Genomic DNA, 22803 nt, shown 5'->3' with positions numbered 1-22803 from the left:
GCGAATATATTTTACATGCGTAATGAAAGAGCGCCTGAGATCTTCAAGAGCAGTCAGTGTGCATGTGGGTTGCGGTCTAACTATCATATCAGTGTTTATAAGCGTGGTTTATCATAACAAACACATCAGTGAACAGGAAACTGACTGAAACACAGAGGGTAAACCCCTCTGACCACATAGGCAACTGTATATAAGGGTCCATACTCCTTCTAGGCCTATAATAAGATCCAAGATTCAGTCAAGTATCTGTTACATAAAATGCATTAGGGGGTGGAGTCCGCTACCACCGACTATATAGCCTGCCACTTCCTCTAGAGTGATGACTCTTTGAGGACATACTGACTTTGGGAGTAGCAGCAGAAACAGCCACCATGTCTGACGCTGCACCCGCTGAAGCCGCACCTGCTGAGGCTACTCCCCCTGCCGAGGGCGAAGCTCCACCGGCAGAGGCTGCACCTGCCAAGGGAGAGGCACCAGCTCCTGCCGAAGGAGAGGCTCCTGCAGAACCCGCGCCTGAAGAGCCCAAAGCACCCACACCCCCTCCTCCAGATGGTAATGCGATAATGCTCCATGAAATGAATCTCGGTTGGGCTTTTTGCAGAAACACATGTGGGCTACTTTGTCAATATCATTTATCTCCTCTCTGGACTGGATGGATGAGCCATGGCGATGTTTGTTTGGTGCGCAAGGGGCATAAGTGACATTTTCATAAGTTGACAGGAAAACAAAACGTTGATATTGTTTGTTAATGGGTCTTTATACATCAAATATTTCAATGGAGGTCATGGCTCTTATGTCGGTCCCTTTGTCACTGGATCTCTTCAAGGGCCGCCATCTATAAATAGCCTCTCCATTTTTGGTCCAAAATTTTACTTGCGTCCATTGCGCGCCGCCAAACCCTGCGAAGTATTCCTTCACATGTATTTAGAGAAAGTATATTTTTCCGAGGAAGCTGCAGCTCCAGCCGTCGCTGACGCTGAGGCACCTGTCGAGGGTAAAGCCAAGATTAAGAGATGTTTGTCTTGATTAGGCTACTTAACCGTTTTACTGTAACATCTTTATCGCTTTACTCACAAACCGGTACTTTTTATCCACATACTTTAAGCTTGTCATTTTGTAACATCTTCTCTTTTCATTTTGTAACATTTAGTAAGATATTTTGAAACGTTTAAAATCAGCTTTTGTTCTAACATCACTCTAACATTGAATGAATATCAGCCTCCACCTCCCCTGCTGCTGAGGGCGGAGCTCCCGCTGATGGTAATCGGCTCACTACCAATCCACAGGGCGCCAGGTGACATCTTCGTCATCGTATGCCGCTCAATATGGATATACCTATTTAGAATGATCACAAATCACTTTTGGCTAACAACACTAAGCGCTTTATTCAATCCGCATCTCGGAAGTTCAGCTTTACACCGTGATTGAAATTTAAAGGCAATGTTCCCGATTTAGCTGCGTATGTCGGCTCAATCGGAAATGACCTTTAAGAAGATATCACGGAATCTGTAATGCTTCAGCGTTACAGTTTGAATAGAGCCCTAACTTAATAGCGCTAAAATATCTCAATGATATTTGAGCATTTTTCCCATCATGGTAGGCCCTTATTAGCCTGGTCCCAGATATGTTTGTACTGTCTTTCTTGCAAAATGCTATGGTCATTATTATAGGTGTTGACATTAAAGACAGCACAAGCAGATTTGGGGCCAGGCTCTGCCCTTATGTCATTTTAACTAGTACATTAGCTGATGCTGCTGCTGCCGACAGGTAGACCCTGTTCATGTGAAATGGATCAATTATACCTTCACATCTGAATATGTCCAATTTCAATCCACTCCAATATGGGATCATGTTAAGGTACACTACCGGTCAAAAGTTTTAGAACACCTACTCATTCAAGGGTTTTTCTTTATTTTTTACAATTTTCTACGTTGTAGGATAATAGTGAAGACATCAAAACTATGTAATAACATATATGGAATCATGTAGTAACCAAACAAATGTTAAACAAATCAAAATATATTTTATATTTGAGATTCTTCAAATAGCCACCCTTTGCCATGATGACAGCTTTGCACACTCTTGGTATTCTCTCAACCAGCTTCATGAGGTAGTCACCTGGAATGCATTTCAATTAACAGTTGTGCCTTCTTAAAGCATGGAGGAGGAGGTGTTGTGGTGTGGGAGTGCTTTGCTGGTGACACTGTCTGTGATTTATTTAGAATTCAAGCCACACTTAACCAGCATGGCTACCACAGCATTCTGCAGCGATATGCCATCCCATCTGGTTGGGCTTAGTGGGACTATCTTTTGATTTTCAACACCTCCAGGCTGTGTAAGGGCTATTTTACCAAGAAGGAGAGTAATGAAGTGCTGCATCAGATGACCTGGCCTCCACAATCCCCCGACCTCAACCAAATTGAGATGGTTTGGGACAAGTCGGACCGGAGAGTGAAGGAAAAGCAGCCAACAAGTGCTCAGTATATGTGGGAACCAGGTGAAGCTGGTTGATTGAATGCCAAGAGTGTGCAAAGCTGTCATCAAGGCAAATATAAAATATATTTTGATTGGTTTAACACTTTTTTGGTTACTATATGATTCCATACGTGTTATTTCATAGTTTTGATGTCTTCACTATTATTTTACATTGTAAAAAATTGTAAAAATAAAGAAAGACCCTTGAATGAGTAGGTGTTCTAAAACTTTTGACCGGTAGTGTATATGTAGTTTGGTATACATATAGCGTGTGCTAAAGTTTTTCCTGACCTCGTGACCTTACTAGGGAACACTCCCGGCCCTAGTTAAAGATTACAGCGCACCAGGGAACACTCCGGGCCTTACTTAAAGACTACAGTGTACCGGGAAACACTCCGGGCCTTACTTAAAGACTACAGTGTACAAGGGAACACTCCAGGCCCTAGTTAAAGACTACAGTGTACCAGGAAACACTCCAGGCCCTACTTAAAGACTACAGCGCACCAGGGAACACTCTGGGCCTTACTTAAAGACTACAGTGTACCAGGAAACACTCTGGGCCCTCGTTAAAGACTACAGTGTACTAGGGAACACTCGTGGCCCTAGTTAAAGACTACAGTGTACCATAGCACATTGGATAGGTGTAGACTGTTTTCATCTCTCTACTGGTCATCCAAGAGATGTTCAGTGAGAGATGGGATTGGAATGGATTGGATGGAAGTGATTCTAGAGCACTGCTCTCATACCTGCTGCTTCTAACCTTTAAATAAATGCACATTTAACATCAGCTGCTGCTGCCGACGCGGCCCCCGCAGAGGAACCCCCCAAAGCACCTATCCCCCCTCCACCCCTACCCCCCAAAAGTAAACCAACCCGATGGTCTGAGGAAAGATTAGTCAAACCGTTACGGAGCTCTTCACACATTCTCCTATTACCATTTTTATCATTCATATGATAACCCAATATTATGTCCTCAAGTTGTACGTTGTCTGAATTGTGTTTGTGTTTTCCAAACTGTAGAGCCCTATTGCCATGTTTCCATTGACATGATAATCCAATAAGGCTAATTATTTCCTCTTGCGTCTCGAGTTGTACATTGTCTGAATTGTGTTTACGTTTCCAAACTGTAGAGCCCACCAGCGAGCCCCTGGAAGTAATAGTGGAGGATAAGAGTGACACTTCAGTGACCATTACCTGGAGGCCTCCAAAGACCATTCCACCCAACTCTGGCCTGGATGGATACACTGTGGAAATCACTAAGGAGGGAAGTAAGTCCTTCAAACCCACTTCAGCCCTTAACTAGCCTGGTCCCAGATCTGTTTGTGCAGTCTTGCCAACTCCCACGGTCATGGGCATGACCAATTTGGGACCAGGCTACCCTTTTAACGACTAAGTTCTTGAATGTTGTTATGTTGTCCCATTGGATTTTGTACATCTCTGATGTAGAGAATTATCTAAGGTAAAATTGAGAATTAACCACAACCTTATGAAAATGTTTATTGATTGTTTTACCTAACACCCTACAATGAGGCTCCGGTCCACTTTAAGACGGTACAATTGTAAATGATATTTTATTGGCTGGTCAGACCTATCAGTTGCACCTCTTCCCTGCATGTCACTAGTTGATTTATACCGTACCTAACCTCTCCCTATAAGGAGAGAGGCATTTCTGGTGGTGCCGTGAACTTGCTGGTGCCTGCTTTTAGATCACAACCGTATGCTAATGTCAGTAACAGACTCAACTCAAATGGCAGAGAAGAGAAGATACCTCAAGTTATACAACTTCACGGTTGACCTTGCAAATGTAGTAATGCACCCTGAAAACACAACATATTATATTTTTATTAATTAATCTCCTTCATTCGTCCATTTAAAAATATTGTTTTGACACAACATAATATATTTTTATTAATGAATCTCGTTGATTAGTCCATTTAAAAATATTGTTTTGGGCCCAGATAGGAAAATAAGTACAACATGTATAAATGCATGATACAATAAAATGACAGGATTCATAAACTGAGCTGTTAACTCATGCTTATTGTCCTCACGGTGTTCATTCTACTGCCACAGTTCTATATTGTCCTCATCGTGTTAACTGTTCTGTCACTGTTCTATATTGTCCTCATCGTGTTAACTGTTCTGTCACTGTTCTATGTTGTCCTCATCGTGTTAACTGTTCTGTCACTGTTCTATGTTGTCCTCATCGTGTTAACTGTTCTGTCACTGTTCTATGTTGTCCTCATCGTGTTAACTGTTCTGTCACTGTTCTATATTGTCCTCATCGTGTTAACTGTTCTGTTACTGTTCTATGTCGTCCTCATCGTGTTAACTGTTCTGTTACTGTTCTATATTGTCATCACTGTGTTCTCTTTCCTGTCACAGCTGAAGACTGGAAAGCAGTCAACGAGGATCTGACCATGTCCTGTCGTTATGTAATCAAGAACCAGACTACCGGCGACCATCTGCTGATCCGGGTGGTGGCTGTGAACTCTGGTGGCCGCAGCCCCCCTGCTACTATCGCCGATCCTGTTCTGGTCAAGGAAGTTGGGGGTAAGCAAAGCATGGACAATACAGTGCATTCGGAAAGTATTCAGACCCCTTGACTTCTTCCACATTTTGTTACGTTACAGCCTGGTTCTAAAATTTATTAAATTGTTTTTTTTCTTCATCAATCTACACACAATACCCCATAATGACAAAGCAAAAACAGTTTTTTAGAAATGTTTGCAACTTTATAAAAAATACAAAACTGAAATATCACATTTACATAAGTATTCAGACCCTTTACTCAGTACTTTGTTGAAGCACCTTTGGCACCTTTGGCAGCGATTACAGCCTTGAGTCTTCTTGGGTATAACGCTACAAGCTTGGCACACCTGTATTTGGGGAGTTTCTCCCATTCTTCTCAGCACATCCTCTCAAGCTCTGTCACATTGTTTGGGGAACGTCGATGCACAGCTATTTTCAGGTCTCTCCAGAGATGTTCGATCGGGTTCAAATCTGGGCTCTGGCTGGGCCACTCAAGGACATTCAGAGACTTGTCCCAAAGCCACTCCTGCGTTGTCTTGGCTTAGGGTCGTTGTCCTGTTGTCCCGCCCCAGTCTGAGGTCCTGAGTGCTCTGGAGCAAGTTTTTTTCAAAGATCTCTCTGTACTTTGTTCCGTTCATCTTTCCATCGATTCTGACTAGTCTACCAGTCCCTGCCGCTGAAAAACATCCCCACAGCTTGATGCTGCCACCACCACGCTTCACAGTAGGGATGGTGCCAGGTTTCCTCCAGACGTGACGCCAAAGAGTTCAATCTTGATTTCATCAGACCAGAGAATCTTGTTTCTCATGGTCTTAGAGTCCTTTAAGTGCCTTTTGGAAAACTCCAAGTGGGCTGTCATGTGCCTTTTACTGAGGAGTGGCTTAAGTGTTCCACTCTACCATAAAGACCTGATTTGTGGAGTGCTGCAGAGATGGTTGTCCTTCTGGAAGGTTCTCCCATCTCCACAGAGGAACTCTGGAGCTCTGTCAGAGCGACCATTGGGTTCTTGGTCACCTCCCTGACCAAGACCCTTCTCCCCCGATTGCTCAGTTTGGCCGGGGGGCCAGCTCTAGAGTCTTGGTGGTTCTAAACTTATTCCATTTAAGAATGATGGAGGTCACTGTGTTCTTGGGGAACTTCAATGCTGCAGACATTTTTTTATACCCTTCCCCAGATCTGTGCCTCGACACAATCCTGTCCCGGAGCTCTACGGACAATTCCTTCGACCTCATGGCTTGGTTTTTGCTCTGACATGCACTGTCAACTGTGGGACCTTATATAGACAGGTGTGTGCCTTTCCAAATCATGTCCAATCAATTGAATTGATTTACAACAGGTGGACTCCAATCAAGTTGTAGAAACATCTCAAGGATGATCAATGGAAACAGGATGCACCTGAGCTCAATTTGAGTCTCATAGCAAAGGGTCTGAATACTTACGTGAATAAGGTATTTCGTTTTTTTATTATTAATACATTTGCAAAAAATTATAGAAACCTGTTTTCGCTTTGCCATTATGGGGTATTATGTGTAGATTGTTGACAAAAAATCAATATTTAATCAATTTTAGAATAAGGCTGTAACGTAACAAAATGCGGAAAAAGGGAAGGGGTCTGAATACTTTCCGAATGCACTGTATGTTACCCACCACCTGGATTCGGTCCTGTGTCACAACATTTGAAACTGTGTTTTTTACATTGGATAAAAGTAGAGTAAATGGTATATAGACACTGCAGTTGAGGAACAATGGGAAAGTAATTCTGCTTTGAATGTTGATAAACTTGTAACCCCACTTTTGAGAAAATGCTCCTTGAATTTTTTGGTACACCTACTGGAGAGCTCTTCTTTGTCTACACCCATCCAGCATCGTTCAGACCCTCTTAAGCTTTAGCCCCACCCATCTCTTTAAGGATTCACATGAGGCCATGTGTTAAACAGAGTGAGTAGTGTAGTAAACAACCAATGATTTCAAGACTAAAAGTGGTAAAAGTAGCAGCCTACAATAAGGAAAACTCCAGGTAAAAATACACTTTATTTAGTCCTTGGCCTATGTCCTAATCTGACTTTAGTGCAGGTCATGTTGTTCTTCACATTATCGTCTCTGGTAAACACACACTATATCAAATTAAATGTATATTTATTTGTCACATGCACAGGATACAGAGTGTGTAAACTGTACAGTGAAATGGTTACTTGAATACTTGCATAGTAGCAATATCAAAAACAGAAAGTGTCCAGATATAAATATTTTAGAATTATTAGATGACACTTACCCAGTCACACTTGTCTAAATTGATCGGTCATGTGAAATAAATGCTATAACCACCCCACAGCCACACCTAGATAAGTGAATGGGTTCTGATTACTACACAGATCATACACGTAACGTTAGCTAACGAGCCAGCAAGCTAACATTCGCTTGCTAGCTAACAGTATGCTTTAACTTGCAATGAAAACAACTTTCTGACAAAATTTGAAACGTATAATATCTGAAAATGTAGCTAGACTCTTACCCGTATACATACATGAACGCTTCACGGCAGACTGGAACCATTTAACTCCATTCTTGTTTGGCCAGCGTTGTGTCAAGTCACTCTGGTTCAAACTGACCGTGGCGTGTGCAGAGAAAGTAGCCCATCACAACTTTTTCCAACTCATCTGACGATAGCACCTGCTGAATTCAGGGCATCAATGTTGTTGAGAAAAGTAGTACAACTTTTGTAGTTCTCGATGGCTAATGTTATATATTTCCAAAAACCCGTGGTAGATAGGATTATCAACACATACTGAGCAGCTCACATTATAGACAGAAGCGAGCTACATGGCAGACCAATCCAAACTCATCTCCTGGCATGTCCAGCCCATCCATTTTCTCAGCCAATCATGGCTAGCAGGAAGGTTCCTGTCTTTTTCCGTGGCTAAACCAACTAGGCTCGTAATTAACCATTTTATTTGTATTTACAGATGGAATACAAGTTTTTTATTAAGGCACATGAAAGTTGACATCTTCCAGAAGGCATTTCTGCCAAAAAAAAACGCATAAAGAATAACGAAATAAAAATACTTTCAAATGCCTCTCCTGTGAAGTAGTGACGTGCGACATATGCCTAGCTTCCTGAAACTGGTCACATATGTACTCTCTCTCACACACACACACACACACACACACACACACACACACACACACACACACAGCCCTTAGCTACTGTACTTCAGAAGCACACCATGGTCCATTACTGCCAACCAGAAGATGTGGGGGTTTTCTTCCATGAACTTCAAGTGGACAGTATTGTATTAACGGGTGGCCATCGCAGCAAGTCCAAACTGTTTGTGGTGGGCGTCTTTATTGTTGTAAAAGCTTTTCAAAAGAGCAGACGTTGAAACAGCTAGGGAGAAACAGCTCAGCATATTTTCCATCTCAGATATCCAAATTCTGTTGGCTTGGCACATCCCTGGCCTGTTAGAGTAATGCAACTGTCGTCTTCTCAGATTATTGCCACCAAGAGGGTGGTAGAGCTCCTCAGTCCAAGCATGGAGCTAGCTCCCCAGTTGTTAAGTGCCTAAAGCACTCCCTTTGATACTGTGGGGTATTTTTTCAGTAGACCATACAGAGCTATGGTACCGAGTGGTACCCAAGGTCAGACCATAGGTTAAAAATAGTAAATCTTTCTAGACTATAAATATTAAAATATAGCTAATTATAAAGACAAGCAGTGGTACAGAGGATGAGGCAATAAGACTAGGTGAGTGTGGTACCGAGTGGTACACAAGGAGGGAGTCTGAGCCAGAGTCAGGAGATGGCTCTTGATTGAGTATACTGTTATGTATGAGGCAATGCATTAGGAAAGTCTTAAATGTATATGGTTGAGAATGGATTATGGATCTGCTATGTTTAAACCATATTCAAGTATCGATTGATGGGTTCTGTTATTTTTTACATGAGAAAGTTTGGTTTGGCCACCATTGTATCCAAACTAAATAAATATAGGAGGAGAAGTCAGATTTCACCACTATCATAAATTAAGAGAGTGGGCGGAGCGGTCAAAAGATGAACGTTTGGAAACAATGGTGGAGAAACTGAACTGGGAGGGTTTAAGCTAAAAAGTATGTAAAACAAGCAGGAATGGACATTGTATATAAACTGAGGGCCGAGTGTTGTGAGTTAGTTGCTCTGCAGACCAGCTCGGCTTTTGTTGCTCTATGTAATAAAGTCTATCTAGATTCTACAAAAACTCTGGAAGAACTTTGATTTTTAATAGGTATAGTGATCATTTTCCACAACAATACCTTTTGGTTGCATGTTTTCACCAGTGTCTTCTTACTGTGCATTCAGGAGAAGTAATTTTTAGTCTTCCTCAATGATAACTGTTAATGGTTAGTCAAGCATCTTAATTTACCAACAAGCTCTCATAGTCTCACTGCAGAATTAAACATTTTTGCACTTTTCTCCAAACGTCAAATTGCAAAGTTGCTCCAAATGTCAAATTTCAAAGTGTTTTTGACATGCTGGGTTGCTTCTCTTGCTCCACATCGTTCCATTTCTCCAAACGTCAAATTTCGAAGTTGCTCCAAATTTCAAAGTTAAGGGTTAAGGGTAAGGTTTAAGGTTTGGCATAGGGTAAAAAATCCCTATGCCAAACACTGGGATTGAACCCTCGACCTTCGAATCCAGAGTCATAGGATTACACTCATCCCCCACCCCTCATCCACAATGCCCAAGCCTACTTGATTGTAATAGCGCTCACTGTTGCCCCTAGTGGCTGGTGGTGAAGGCATTTCCCTTCAACCTCAGGACATGGACAGACGTCCAATTTCGAAGTCAATCTTGAAGCGATCTGGCTGAATTTACAGCAATCATCATGGAATCAAGTTAATTTACTGTATACAGTGGTAGGCCCTGGATTTTGTGTTTTATTCAGAGTCAAAAATTCAGAACATACAGTAAAATAGAAATCTAAAAGAATTGGTAGACCTACAAAAAAAAAGAAGATCGATTAAAAAGTAAGTTATTTAATCAGGGATGTAAAGAGAGAGATCATCAAATGTGTAATGGAGAGTTTTAGTGGAGGGGAATGAAACCTGAACCCCAAGGACTTATACGAGGGACTGGCTGTCCCGCAATAGGAGTGTCCAAGTCCCACAGTCCCACTGTCAAACTTAACCGTTGGTCCACCAATAGAGGCATCTGGTTACCCACACAATGGAAAGACTTCTAACTTTCCCACAAATCATTTGAAAAATGGTTGGGATGTGTCTGCTATTAACACAGAACACAGATTCAATTCGGAAGGTTTGGCATAGAGTTGACTCCCTAGTCAGAATGCGTGCTGGAGAGGTGTCAAGCCAGCGATGGTGTGATGGTGACAAGTATAATCGTACAGGGCGGGGTTGGGGGTTGGGGACATTCCAAAGTGTCCACTCTACACAGAGGGGGTGGGGACAGGGGAGGGATCTAATGTCTCGTATGCCATCTAAGTCCTTTGAGATGACCAGGGACCCAGTGTTTATTTTTAAATATGCCACAGACTCTGACAGGGACAGGGCAGTTCTCTTTTGACCTGATCCCCCATAAGGAGTGTCAAGTCGGGACGCTCCACAGAGAAACACACCTAACTCTACCATGACCATTCCCCAGTGGGTTGGTTGTTTTTTTTCATCCATTTTCTAATAGCAGCACATATTTCTGCCTATAGCACTGGACATCCAATGGCACTAGTGCATAGATTTGTATAGGAGCGGGTTCGCAATTATAGTTTCTATGTTCTGTTATTGGTTAGTTACAAATACAACAGTTCTGTCCATGTTTTAACACATGCAGCAAGCCATTTGCTGTGATTGATGTGTTTGTGGGGAACCCTATGGTCTAGGTAGAATCTACAATACAGTATCAAGCAGAGTATGATTCTTAATGCAGCCTGTTCAACCGTGTGGGCTGGGGTAACTGTAGAGTATGATTCTTAATGCAGCCTGTTTAACAGTGTGTGCTGGGGTAACTGACCTATTTAGAGTTCTGATGCGATGGTGTGATTTCAAATAGGACATATTTAGAGCTCTGATGAGATGGTGTGAGTTTAGATAAGACCTATTTAGAGCTCTGATGAGATGGTGTGTTTAGATAATACCTATTTAGAGCTCTGATGAGATGGTGTGAGTTCAGATAAGACCTATTTAGAGCTCTGATGAGATGGTGTGTTTAGATAATACCTATTTAGAGCTCTGATGAGATGGTGTGAGTTCAGACAGGACCTATTTAGAGCTCTGATGAGTATAACTCTACTAGACTCAGCAGGTGGTTGGTTCCCACCCAACTAGATCTGGTCTGGAAGACTGGAGTACAGGATAATCTGTCTCCAATGTACATAAAGTGGGTTTTGAGGATTTTGTTTTTTATTAATATCTGATAAACATTCAATTGCTTGCTCTGAAGTGTCTCTGAAGTATCTCTGAAGTGTCACTGAAGTGTCTCTGAAGTGTCTCTGTAGTGTCCTATCCATAAAGTGTGTCAGTTTCAGTCATTTTACTTATTTGAACAGGTTGATTATTATTGTTATTCGTAACCTATTTTTGTTCCGTCTGTAGCTCGCCCCAAAGTCCGCCTGCCTCGTTTCCTGAGGCAGAGGTATGTCAAGAAAGTCGGTGAGAAGATCAACCTTGTCATCCCCTACTCTGTGAGTTTGCATTATGAGATGATGAGTGGGGAGTTTGTCTAGACGACATGACCTGAGCAGGATTAAAAACATTGGACCCTAGCTATAGTCACATTTACTATTTAATACAACTAGGGGCTAGAGTTTTATCACATTGTCAGGAAAGACTCCTGGCCATGATGATGTAAAATAATTTGATGTTATAGCATGTGTCCATGCAGATGGAAGTTAGACCATTGATTGAGCCCGGCCTTGTGTTCTTTACTGTCCTAGGGCAAACCTAAGCCGGTGGTTAGCTGGTTAAAGGATGGAGGGCCCCTTGACCCAAAGAGGGCCAACGTCCGTACATCTGACACAGACAGCATCCTGTTCATCCGTCAAGCAGAGAGAGCGGACTCTGGCTCATACGAGATGTGCGTGAAGGTGGACGACTTTGAAGACAAAGCTGCTATCATCATCCAGATTATTGGTAAGTCAAATTGTATTAGACTATCCAACCTTGTTTTCATTTCCAAACAGATCATGATGTAGCATTAGCCTCTGACTGTCATGGTATATTTTTTATCATAACTAGGGCCAGGGGTTGTTCCTGGTCAGGTCATGTGATCAGGAAGAAGTCCTGGACCTAGTCCTAACTGATCTGGAGAGTGATTGAGTTGTTGTGAGTTGACTGATACAAATGATGCAACCTTTTACCTCTGTGCCTGCTCTCCCACAGAGCTGCCTGGGCCACCAGCCAGCGTTAAGGTTGCGGATGTCTGGGGATTCAACGTTGCTCTTGAGTGGACCGCACCTAAAGATAATGGAAACACAGAGATCACAGGCTACACCGTCCAGAAGGCTGACAAGAAAACCGGGGTGAGAAACCCGCCGCTTACATTACAATGTCAAAGTCAATGACAGCTTCTGTAGCCAACTCGTTTACACAGTTCCCATTGATTCAGTAGCAAAAATTTTCCCTGTAATCAAATCTAATCCAAACTAACTTTATTTAAAGGTACATCTCAGTACACTTTACACAAAAAATAGACCCCAAAAGAAAATAAAGTTCCTGTAATAAAATATAATTAATGCTAATATGGTGTCTTGCCCAGGACTGGTTCAACATCCTGGAGCACTACACCAGACTAAACGCCACAATCTCAGACCTCATCATGGGCAACACCTACACCTTCAGGGTCTTTGCAGAGAACAAGTGTGGACTCAGTGAGGAATGTGCCGTGACCAAGGAAGAAGCCACCATTGTGAAGGAGGGTGAGACATTCTCCACACCACGCCTTTCTAAAAACATCCCCCTGCAACGTTAGAATGTTGGAGACGGTTAGAACGAGTAGGACAGAAAAGTCTCCTTGTAGCTAGTTGCTCCTATTTAAGACCTAATCCATGCTTGTGTCTCATTATTTTTCAGTTATTGACTACAAACCTACCCCGTTCGTGGAGCGTGACTTCACCGAGGCTCCCAAGTTCACCACTGTTCTGAATGACAGGTCCACCACTGTTGGCTACAGCACCAAGCTGCTGTGCTCTGTGAGGGGATCCCCTAAGGTAAACCTTCCCTCTCACAAACTCTCATACCAGCCCAGTACTGGAGGTTCTTCATGGAAAGGAAACCTGTGGGCTAGTCTAGCAGAACTGTCATGATTCTAACAGACCCACTCATTGTTTGTTGGGTGAGATTTTAGTGCCGATGGCTCCACATGCCAGGCCCATGAACACATACAGCTGCCAGTTGCGCCTTCACTTCACCTACACACTGAAGAAGGCTGTAAAGCCGAAACGTCCATGTACGCTATCTCTGATGCAGTGAAAATACTTAAAAACATCTAATAATGAAGTAAGCTTTTTTTTTTTGTGCGGATCCATTACATATTTTTGTGTGCCTTCACTTTTTCCCTGGAAAATATTATTGGATGGGGATACACATATATGTATCACACACACGCACAGACACAAACAGACACACACACGCATACCCCTGTCCATCCGTCCCTGTCAATATATTTACTTGTAGCAGAGTTGGAATGAGAGGGATCTTTAGTATCCTTGTCAGCCTGCTGTCTGAACCTCCAGCTTCCAGCCTGTCCCCTCCCCTCCCAGCAGATACACTGGGTTGCCAGTTGTCACAGCAGAGCAGCATTTGGCATAGGGGGGTTGGGAATGCAGCTCCGTACAGGGTTAGGTTCTGATAGTCTCTGAGCGGAGCCCTGGACCTCTGGACCCCTGGCCAGCTGGGTGTGTGGGTGACAGAGAGGAGGGGGTTGAGGGGTCAAATGTGTGACATTCCTGCCCTGAGGGGACCATGGGGGTCATTTACACTGAGCCACACGGTGCCCCTGTCACTGGACCCCCTGGCTCATGCACCCCAGAGAGAGTGTGTGTCTTCCGAATAGCTGTTACCATCAAAGAAAAGGGCTTAGAAACCAACATAGCTAGCCCTACATGAGTGTGTGGTCCTGTGTGGCTCAGTTGGTAGACCATGGTGCTTGTAACACTAGGGTTGTGGGTTTGATTCCCATGGGGATCAGTATGAAAAATAACTCAAATGTATGCATTCACTACTGTAAGTCACTCTGGATAAGAGCGGCTGCTAAAATGTGATGTTCCTTTATTGGGGGATTTGATTGATTGTTCATAGAGGTATGTTCCCTTTGCGATGCGTGGATCAGATTTGAGTAAGGTGCATGGTAAAACATACTCCAAGTACACGAAAGCTCAAGTAAACAATTGTGACTTTAACCACGTTTCCATCCACAGTTTTTATGAGTAAAGTCATACCGTATAAAAAAAAATCAATTTTATAAATGCTGACACTGTCACGATCGTCATAATAAGCGGACCAAGGCGCAGCGTGATAAGCATACATTCTTTTATTTAGTACACACACGAACAAAACAATAAACGATACGTGAAGTCCTAGGGTTAAACACAAACCTTACGGAACAAGATCCCACAAACAACAGTGCCAAACAAGCTGCCTAAGTATGGTCCCCAATCAGAGACAACGAGCCACAGCTGTCTCTGATTGGGAACCACCCTGGCCAACATAGAAATAAACGATCTAGAAAGAAACACATAGAAAACACAACATAGACACTACACACCCTGGCTCAACATTTAAGAGTCCCCAGAGCCAGGGCGTGACAGACACATAATTTGCTCGTTTGACATGGTGGGATCTTTTTGTGTCTGTAAAATTAATTATGCGAGAAATGGCAGTGGAAATGACTTTATGCACAGATATTGATATAATAACCATCATATCAAATTAAACTTGGAGTCACGCGATGACATGTTGTGTGGTCCTCCCACTATGATTCAGGAAAGCATGCAGTTTAGTAGGCTACAAATGAAATAAGTTATGATGAACTTCACAGAGTGGTGAATGTGCAAGGAGCTTGATGCTCCTTTCCAATAAATATCGAGGGTCTTATTCTGGTGACATGATGATCGATGCTTGACTGCCGTTTGACAAATACAAATATTCTCGGTCTTATCCATAATAATGTCATCATGTAGACTAGCCTACCTGCACAGCCTACCCACACTGTATCTGCAAGCTGTTGGCTAGAGCGCATGTGCCAAAACCAGCGTAGGCACATTTGCTATTTAATGCAACAGTTTGTGACAAAACTATCGGTAGAGTTGAAAATGGGATGGAAATACATTGAACTTTAGATTTTTATTCGGTACATGAAAACTGAAGCAAAAAAGTACATTTTGTGTGCACTACGTCATCACGCACTGATTTTTATCTGTAACAAGTCCGTTTGGTGGAAACACACCACTGGTGGGAAAATGCGCATATTTCTTTGGCGGATTTTAGAACATTTGCGTGATTGGATGGAAACCTAGCTGCTGACAATAAAACTTGAAACTTCAAACAATTGATCTGAAATGTAGAAATCACTTATTATGTCATTGCAGCCTAAGATTATGTGGATGAAGAACAAGATGATCCTCAACAACATGGATAACCCCAAGTACAGGATGATCAGCACAGGGGGCATCTGCACCCTGGAGATCCGTAAGCCCGGCCAATACGACGGTGGAGAGTATGTCTGCAGAGCTGAGAACGAACTGGGGAAGGTCGACACCGGCTGCAAGCTGGAGGTCAAAAGTAAGTAGTAGTTGTGGTAAAAAAAAATTTGCACTTACAGTCTTTTCCTACTAGTACTGACTTTGCTGATAACTTCTGTACTATTGAGAAAAATGTACTCCAGGGTCTAACATTAACACCCGCCACCGACCAAATGCGGGTAGATTTTGGTATTGGCGGGTAGAATGTTTATTTCAGCAGCCACGTTGGCTGGTGGTCACACAGAGCAAAATTAAGAATATTAAAGAATTGGTATAAGTTTTTCATAAGACATGAACAGAATACATCAATGATTCTCATTTCCTGCAGTTTTCTGAGGAAGCAACAACATGCGAATGTCTGTAAATCAAATCAGTGTTTATTGGTCGCGTTCACAGATTTACAGGTGTTATGCCAGGTGCAGCGAAATACTTGTGTTACTAACTCCTACACTGCAGTAAAATATCTCACAAATACACAATATTGAAAAAAATCTAAAGAAGAAATGAAGAAATAACAATCCAAGTAGGTGTATTACAGTGAGACTATACGTACGTGGTGTGTGGAGACTGAATATCATCTGGAAAATAAAATGGAACAGTATGTACAGTAGAAAAGGTATAACAGGATGATATATGTGGAGAATATAGTATATACATACACAGTGAGTAAACAACAGTATATAAACAGAATATGAGGTGACCAGCGTTCAATGACTATCTACAGTGGGGAAAAAAATTATTTAGTCAGCCACCAATTGTGCAAGTTCTCCCACTTAAAAAGATGAGAGAGGCCTGTAATTTTCATCATAGGTACACGTCAACTATGACTGACAAAATGAGGAAAAAAATTCCAGAAAATCACATTGTAGGATTTTTTATTAATTTATTTGCAAATAATGGTGGAAAATAAGTATTTGGTCAATAACAAAAGTTTCTCAATACTTTGTTATATACCCTTTGTTGGCAATGACACAGGTCAAGCGTTTTCTGTAAGTCTTCACAAGGTTTTCACACACTGTTGCTGGTATTTTGGCCCATTCCTCCATGCAGATCTCCTCTAGAGCAGTGATGTTTTGGGGCTGTCGCTGGGCAACACGGACTTTCAACTCCCTCCAAAGATTTTCTATGTGGTTGAGATCTGGAGACTGGCTAGGCCACTCCAGGACCTTGAAATGCTTCTTACGAAGCCACTCCTTCGTTGCCCGGGCGGTGTGTTTGGGATCATTGTCATGCCGAACGACCCAGCCACGTTTCATCTTCAATCCCCTTGCTGATGGAAGGAGGTTTTCACTCAAAATCTCACGATACATGGCCCCATTCATTCTTTCTTTTACACGGATCAGTCGTCCTGGTCCCTTTGCAGAAAAACAGCCCCAAAGCATGATGTTTCCACCCCCATGCTTCACAGTAGGTATGGTGTTCTTTGGATGCAACTCAGCATTCTTTGTCCTCCAAACACGACGAGTTGAGTTTTTACCAAAAAGTTATATTTTGGTTTCATCTGACCATATGACATTCTCTCAATCCTCTTCTGGATCATCCAAATGCACTCTAGCAAACTTCAGACGGGCCTGGACATGTACTGGCTTAAGCAGGGGGACACGTCTTGCACTGCAGGATTTGAGTCCCTGGCGGCGTAGTGTGTTACTGATGGTAGGCTTTGTTACTTTGGTCCCAGCTCTCTGCAGGTCATTCACTAGGTCCCCCCGTGTGGTTCTGGGATTTTTGCTCACCGTTCTTGTGATCATTTTGACCCCACGGGGTGAGATCTTGCGTGGAGCCCCAGATCGTGGGAGATTATCAGTGGTCTTGTATGTCTTCCATTTCCTAAGAATTGCTCCCACAGTTGATTTCATCAAACCAAGCTGCTTACCTATTGCAGATTCAGTCTTCCCAGCCTGGTGCAGGTCTACAATTTTGTTTCTGGTGTCCTTTGACAGCTCTTTGGTCTTGGCCATATCGGAGTTTGGAGTGTGACTGTTTGAGGTTGTGGACAGGTGTCTTTTATACTGATAACAAGTTCAAACAGGTGCCATTAATACAGGTAATGAGTGGAGGACAGAGGAGCCTCTTAAAGAAGAAGTTACAGGTCTGTGAGAGCCAGAAATCTTGCTTGTTTGTAGATGACCAAATACTTATTTTCCACCATAATTTGCAAATAAATTCATAAAAAATCCTACAATGTGATTTTCTGGAATTTTTTTTCTCAATTTGTCTGTCATAGTTGACGTGTTCCTATGATGAAAATTACAGGCCTCTCTCATCTTTTTAAGTGGGAGAACTTGCACAATTGGTGGCTGACTAAATACTTTTTTCCCCCACTGTATATACATGGGGCATACTGTAAGTCTCAAGATGCAGGGCTGAGTACTGGGCAGTTAGCCAGCTAGTGATGACTGTTCAACAGTCTGATGTCCTGGTGATAGAAGCTGTTCAACAGTCTGATGGCCTGGATATAGAAGCAGTTTCTCAGTCTGCTGACCTGGTGATAGAAGCTGTTCAACAGTCCGATGGCCTGCTGATAGAAGCTGTTCAACAGTCTGATGACCTGCTGATAGAAGCTGTTCAATAGTCTGATGACCTGGTGATAGAAGCTGTTCAACAGTCTGATGACCTGGTGATAGAAGCTGTTCAACAGTCTGATGGCCTGGTGATAGAAGCTGTTCAACAGTCTGATGACCTGCTGATAGAAGCTGTTCAACAGTCTGATGACCTGGTGATAGAAGCTGTTTCTCAGTCTGATGGCCTGGTGATAGAAGCTGTTCAACAGTCTGATGGCCTGGTGATAGAAACTGTTCAACAGTCTGATGGCCTGGTGATAGAAGCTGTACTGTCTCAGTCTGCTGGATGGTAGCAGAGTGAACAGACTGTGGCTCGGGTGGCTGAGGTCCTTAAAGATCTTCTTGGCCTTCCTTTGACATCAAGTGCAGTAAATGTCCTGGAGGGCAGGCAGCGTAACCCCAGCGATGAGTTGAGCTGACCACACTACTCTCCCGAGCGCCATGCCGTTGAGGGGGGTGCAGTTGCTGTACCAGGCAGTGATGCAACCCAATAGAATGCTCTTTTACATTTATTTACATTTTAGTCATTTAGCAGACGCTCTTATCCAGAGCGACTTACAGTTAGTGAGTGCATACATTTTCATACTGGCCCCCCGTGGAAAACGAACCCACAACCCTGGCGTTGCAAGCGCCATGCTCTACCAACTGAGCTACAGGGGACTACAAGGTGCATCTGTAGTAGTTTGTGAGGGTCTTAGCGGAAAGTCAAATTTCTTCAGCCACCTGAGGTTGAAGAGGCGCTGTTGTCCCTTCTTCCCGAAGGTGTCTGTGTGGTGGGATCATTTCATGTCCTCTTTAATGTGTGCCCAAGGAATTTGAAGTTTTTGACCCTCTCCATCACAGCCCCTGTTGATAGAGGCGTGCTCTCTCTTCTGTCTCCTGTTGTCAACGATCAGCCACTTTGTTTTTTTTACGTTGAGGGAAAGGTTATTTTCCTGGCATCACTCCATCAGGGCTCTAACCTCCTCCCTATAGGCTGTCTCGTCATTGTTGGTAATCAGGCCTACCACTGTCGTGTTGTCAGCAAACTTGATGATTGAGTTGGGTGAACAGGGAGTACAGGAGGGAGCTGAGCATGCACCCTTGTGGGGCCCCCATGTTGAGGATCAGCATGGCGGAGGTGTTGTTGCCTACCCTCACCACCTGGGGTCGGCATGTCAGGACGTCCAGGATCCAGTTGCACAGGGAGGAGTTCAGACCCAGGGACCTGAGCTTAGTGACGAGTGATGTACTATGGTGTTGAAAGCAAAGCTGTAGTCGATGATCAGCATTCTAACATAGGTATTCCTCTTGTCCAGGTGGGATAGGGCGGTGTGCAGTGCAACGACAATTGCATCGTCCGTAGATCTGTTGGGGCGGTATGCAAATTGTAGTGGGTCTAGGGTGTCGGGCAAGGTGGAGGTGATATGGTCCTTGAGCAGCCTCTCAAAGCACTTCATGATGACAGAAGTGAGTGTACGGGGTGATAGTCATTGAGTTCAGTTACATTTGTTTTCTTCGGTACAGGAACAATAGTGGACATCTTGAAGCACGTGGGGACAACAGACTGGGATAGGGAGAGATTGAATATGTCCATAAACACTCCAGCAAGCTGGTCTGCGTCTGCACTAAGGATGCTGCTTGGGATGCCATCCTGGCCAGAAGCCTTGCAAGGGTTAACATGCTTGAAAGTTCTATTCATGTCAGCTACAGAGATCGGGAGCCTGCAGTCCTTGTGAGCAGCGGGGCCCCCGACATTGGCTCTGTGTTGTTTTCCTGGAAGCAGGCGAAGAAGGTGTTAAGCTTGTCTTGGAGTGAGGCGTCGGTGTCCGTGACGTGGCTGGTTTTCCCTTTATAATCCAGAGATTTTTTTTTACATGCTTTCATTACTTAAAAGACTCAGGTCACAAAACAGTTAATGAAACTGAGCAATATACCACATTTCTTCTTACTAGTGATACATTTGCTGTTTTAGAAACATTACAAAGCATGCTGATCCGTTTATTTATTTTGTGTGTGTGTGTTTGTAATTATGGCAAGAACAAAATATTTTGGCCGGTAAAATATCTGAGTGGCTGATAGATTTTTTTATCTACCTGCCACAGTGGACCAAAAAGTTAATTTGTTGTATTTGAATCAGGCTGTGTGTAAATATTGCCATTGGTTCATGATCACTAAAATAATGATATTTACCTCAACAGAGCCTGTTTATGCAGATGCTGACAAAGATAAGGAGGCAGAGTAAATGCACATGCATACAGGTCAGTAACTCTTGTTGACATATTTTAAGGTTTCATGTGGAAAATGGGCTTCAATTTACAAAATTGGTCTGAATTCAGAAGTTGAGTGTGAATCAACAAATTATGGCCACTTTGTTACGAACTACACTTCTTTAAAATACCTACCTATAACATTTACATTTTAGTCATTTAGCAGACACTCTTATCCAGAGCGACTTACAGTTAGTGAATACATTTTTTTTTTTTATACTGGCCCCCCGTTGGGAATCAAACCCACAACCCTGGCGTTGCAAACACCATGCTCTATCAACTGAGCTACATCCCTGCCGGCCATTCCCTCCCCTACCCTGGACGACGCTGGGCCAATTGTGCGCCGCCCATGAGTCTCCCGGTCGCGGCCGGCTGCGACAGAGCCTGGATTCGAACCAGGATCTCTAGTGGCACAGTTAGCACTGCGATGCAGTGCCTTAGACCACTGCGCCACTCAGGAGTCGAAAGTCTTCACTTTTAAAAAATAAAATCCATGTTGGCATTTAATTTGCTTTGACTTTGGTCTTATTGGAGAGAACGTTTATATTTAACCATCATATTGTCACTTAGTAAAAATATAAAAATACCCATGAAACCTGAGAATTTAGCACCAAAGTTTATTTGAATAGGTATCAGTCTATTTGAGTCCTGGTACATCTTCTCCTAGGCCGGACTTACATGGAGAGCCCTAAACTGGGAGGGGGGAGGTGGCCTCTGCCATTGCAAGGGTCTGAGTGCCAGTACTAGCGGCTGCTCATAAATTACTCCTGTAATGACTCCACATGCACTCAGTTGGGGGACTACATCACATTTCCTTGACTCAGCAGCAGTGGGCCCATTAGGGACCAGCGAGACGCCGTGATTTACTACCAGGATCCACTGTAATGCAAGCAGCTTGTCACCCCCCAGGGTGTTGAATTTCCACGGTGGACACTACAAAAAAATATTTATGTGTGACATCATGAATATTTATACTGGCTGTAGTCTTAAAAATATATATACTTTGTCATACAGATGTAGGATCTTAATTTGATCACTTCTGTTGCTGAGAATTTTCCAGCACAGCAGGAAATGCGAATTGTAGTGTATTTGAGTTTTTAAAAGGCTTCTAATGTTTGTAATTTCCCCTTTGAAAATTCTATCTCGATTCGCTCTAATGAAAAATGTATCAACCTCTAGAAAAATGTCCAATAATTATCATCTACGTAATAAATCACATTTCCTGTTGCTGTAGTATTATTTTCCCGCTGTAGGAAACGGGCTCAAAATAAGATCCTACGTCTGTACACTGTTTATCTATTAGTAGCCTACTTAAGCTCTTGCAATATGCCTTTTGTAGGCCTGCTACTGCAGTTCTAGCCACCACAGTTGGCTAAATATGGCATGTGAATTGACAGCTGTTCTGTTATTTACACCTGTTACAGTCCCAAATTAGAAGCAAGTGGAATGAGGCCTTTACAAGAAAAGGTGAGGCCCTCTTTTCATAGTTCTCTCTTTTGATGTGAAATATGTTTTTGGTAAGATTCAGTGAGTTTTAAAGTTATAAATGCCACTTGTTTTCTTACAGGACGGTGCTGGATGCTGGAAAAAATGTACATATAACTGGAGAGAACATACAATCAAATGGTTTTACCTACATCCGCTGTGTCCTAACCTATCCTATATTTATGAAGATGAAACATTTGTTGCCTTTATTTGTATTTTCTTCCTTAGTACTCCCTGAAATAGTTAATATCCATGTCCACAACTCAGATGTAAACAACTGTCTGTGTCACTATGTAGTTGTGAATAGGTCTCCATTATATAGAATGAATCGATTGTTCCAGATTGGAGATTAAAGCTGTAAAACTTTGGAATGTTTGTTACAAAAAGATTTTGATTTATGTTTTTGTTTTGTTGAATAAACCTAAAATGGAATAAACCTTCTCTAACCTGAAGTGAAAATGACAATGTTGTCAACGGAAACCTAATGTACTTACTGACGTGGTAGAGGGATAGTGGCGGTTGTGACATGACATTGCAGTGGCATTTGATAGGGTGAATCCAAGATGATCAGATATCAGTCTACACGGTCCTGGCACTCTGTTACTCTCATGTGAATCCAGTCAAACAGACAGTAAAACCGAGAGTACTGAAAGAACCAGGGCAACAGAACTGCTAAATCAAGAGGCAGAAGAACTTGTCCAGCCTTTGGGCGCTGTCTGGCTCACACACAAAGTGTAACAACAGTATGAAGTATGACTGACCCTCCTGTAACTGTCTC

At 42.8% G+C, this 22803-nt stretch overlaps 1 protein-coding gene across 2 annotated transcripts; it reads left to right on the top strand.

The window, feature by feature from the left end:
- Positions 1-314: 314 nt before the first annotated feature.
- Positions 315-22471, top strand: mybphb (myosin binding protein Hb). Of its 2 annotated transcripts, none has more exons than XM_041887599.2 (12): positions 315-552; positions 3606-3743; positions 4861-5028; positions 11586-11674; positions 11927-12122; positions 12372-12511; positions 12748-12907; positions 13062-13198; positions 15578-15770; positions 20472-20531; positions 21965-22007; positions 22108-22471. In XM_041887599.2, the coding sequence occupies exons 1-10, from the start codon at positions 372-374 to the stop codon at positions 20513-20515; spliced, it is 1446 nt and encodes a 481-aa protein (XP_041743533.1). In that variant the 5' UTR covers positions 315-371; the 3' UTR covers positions 20516-20531; positions 21965-22007; positions 22108-22471. The 2 variants fall into 2 exon arrangements, with proteins under 2 accessions (XP_041743533.1, XP_041743534.1); XM_041887600.2 differs by lacking the exon at positions 315-552 and adding an exon at positions 904-994.
- Positions 22472-22803: the final 332 nt, after the last annotated feature.

This window comes from Coregonus clupeaformis, chromosome 10 (assembly GCF_020615455.1).
Source record: "Coregonus clupeaformis isolate EN_2021a chromosome 10, ASM2061545v1, whole genome shotgun sequence".
In the NCBI taxonomy this organism is placed as follows: Eukaryota; Metazoa; Chordata; class Actinopteri; order Salmoniformes; family Salmonidae; genus Coregonus; species Coregonus clupeaformis.
This window is presented reverse-complemented; position numbering and strand designations above follow the sequence as displayed.

Coding starts and splice junctions, on each gene's coding strand:
- mybphb (XM_041887599.2), top strand. CDS start 372: ATGTCTGACGCTGCACCCGCTGAAGCCGCACCTGCTGAGGCTACTCCC. Junction 3,744..4,860: donor GGAAATCACTAAGGAGGGAA/GTAAGTCCTTCA, acceptor TTCCTGTCACAG/CTGAAGACTGGAAAGCAGTC. Junction 12,512..12,747: donor AGGCTGACAAGAAAACCGGG/GTGAGAAACCCG, acceptor TGTCTTGCCCAG/GACTGGTTCAACATCCTGGA.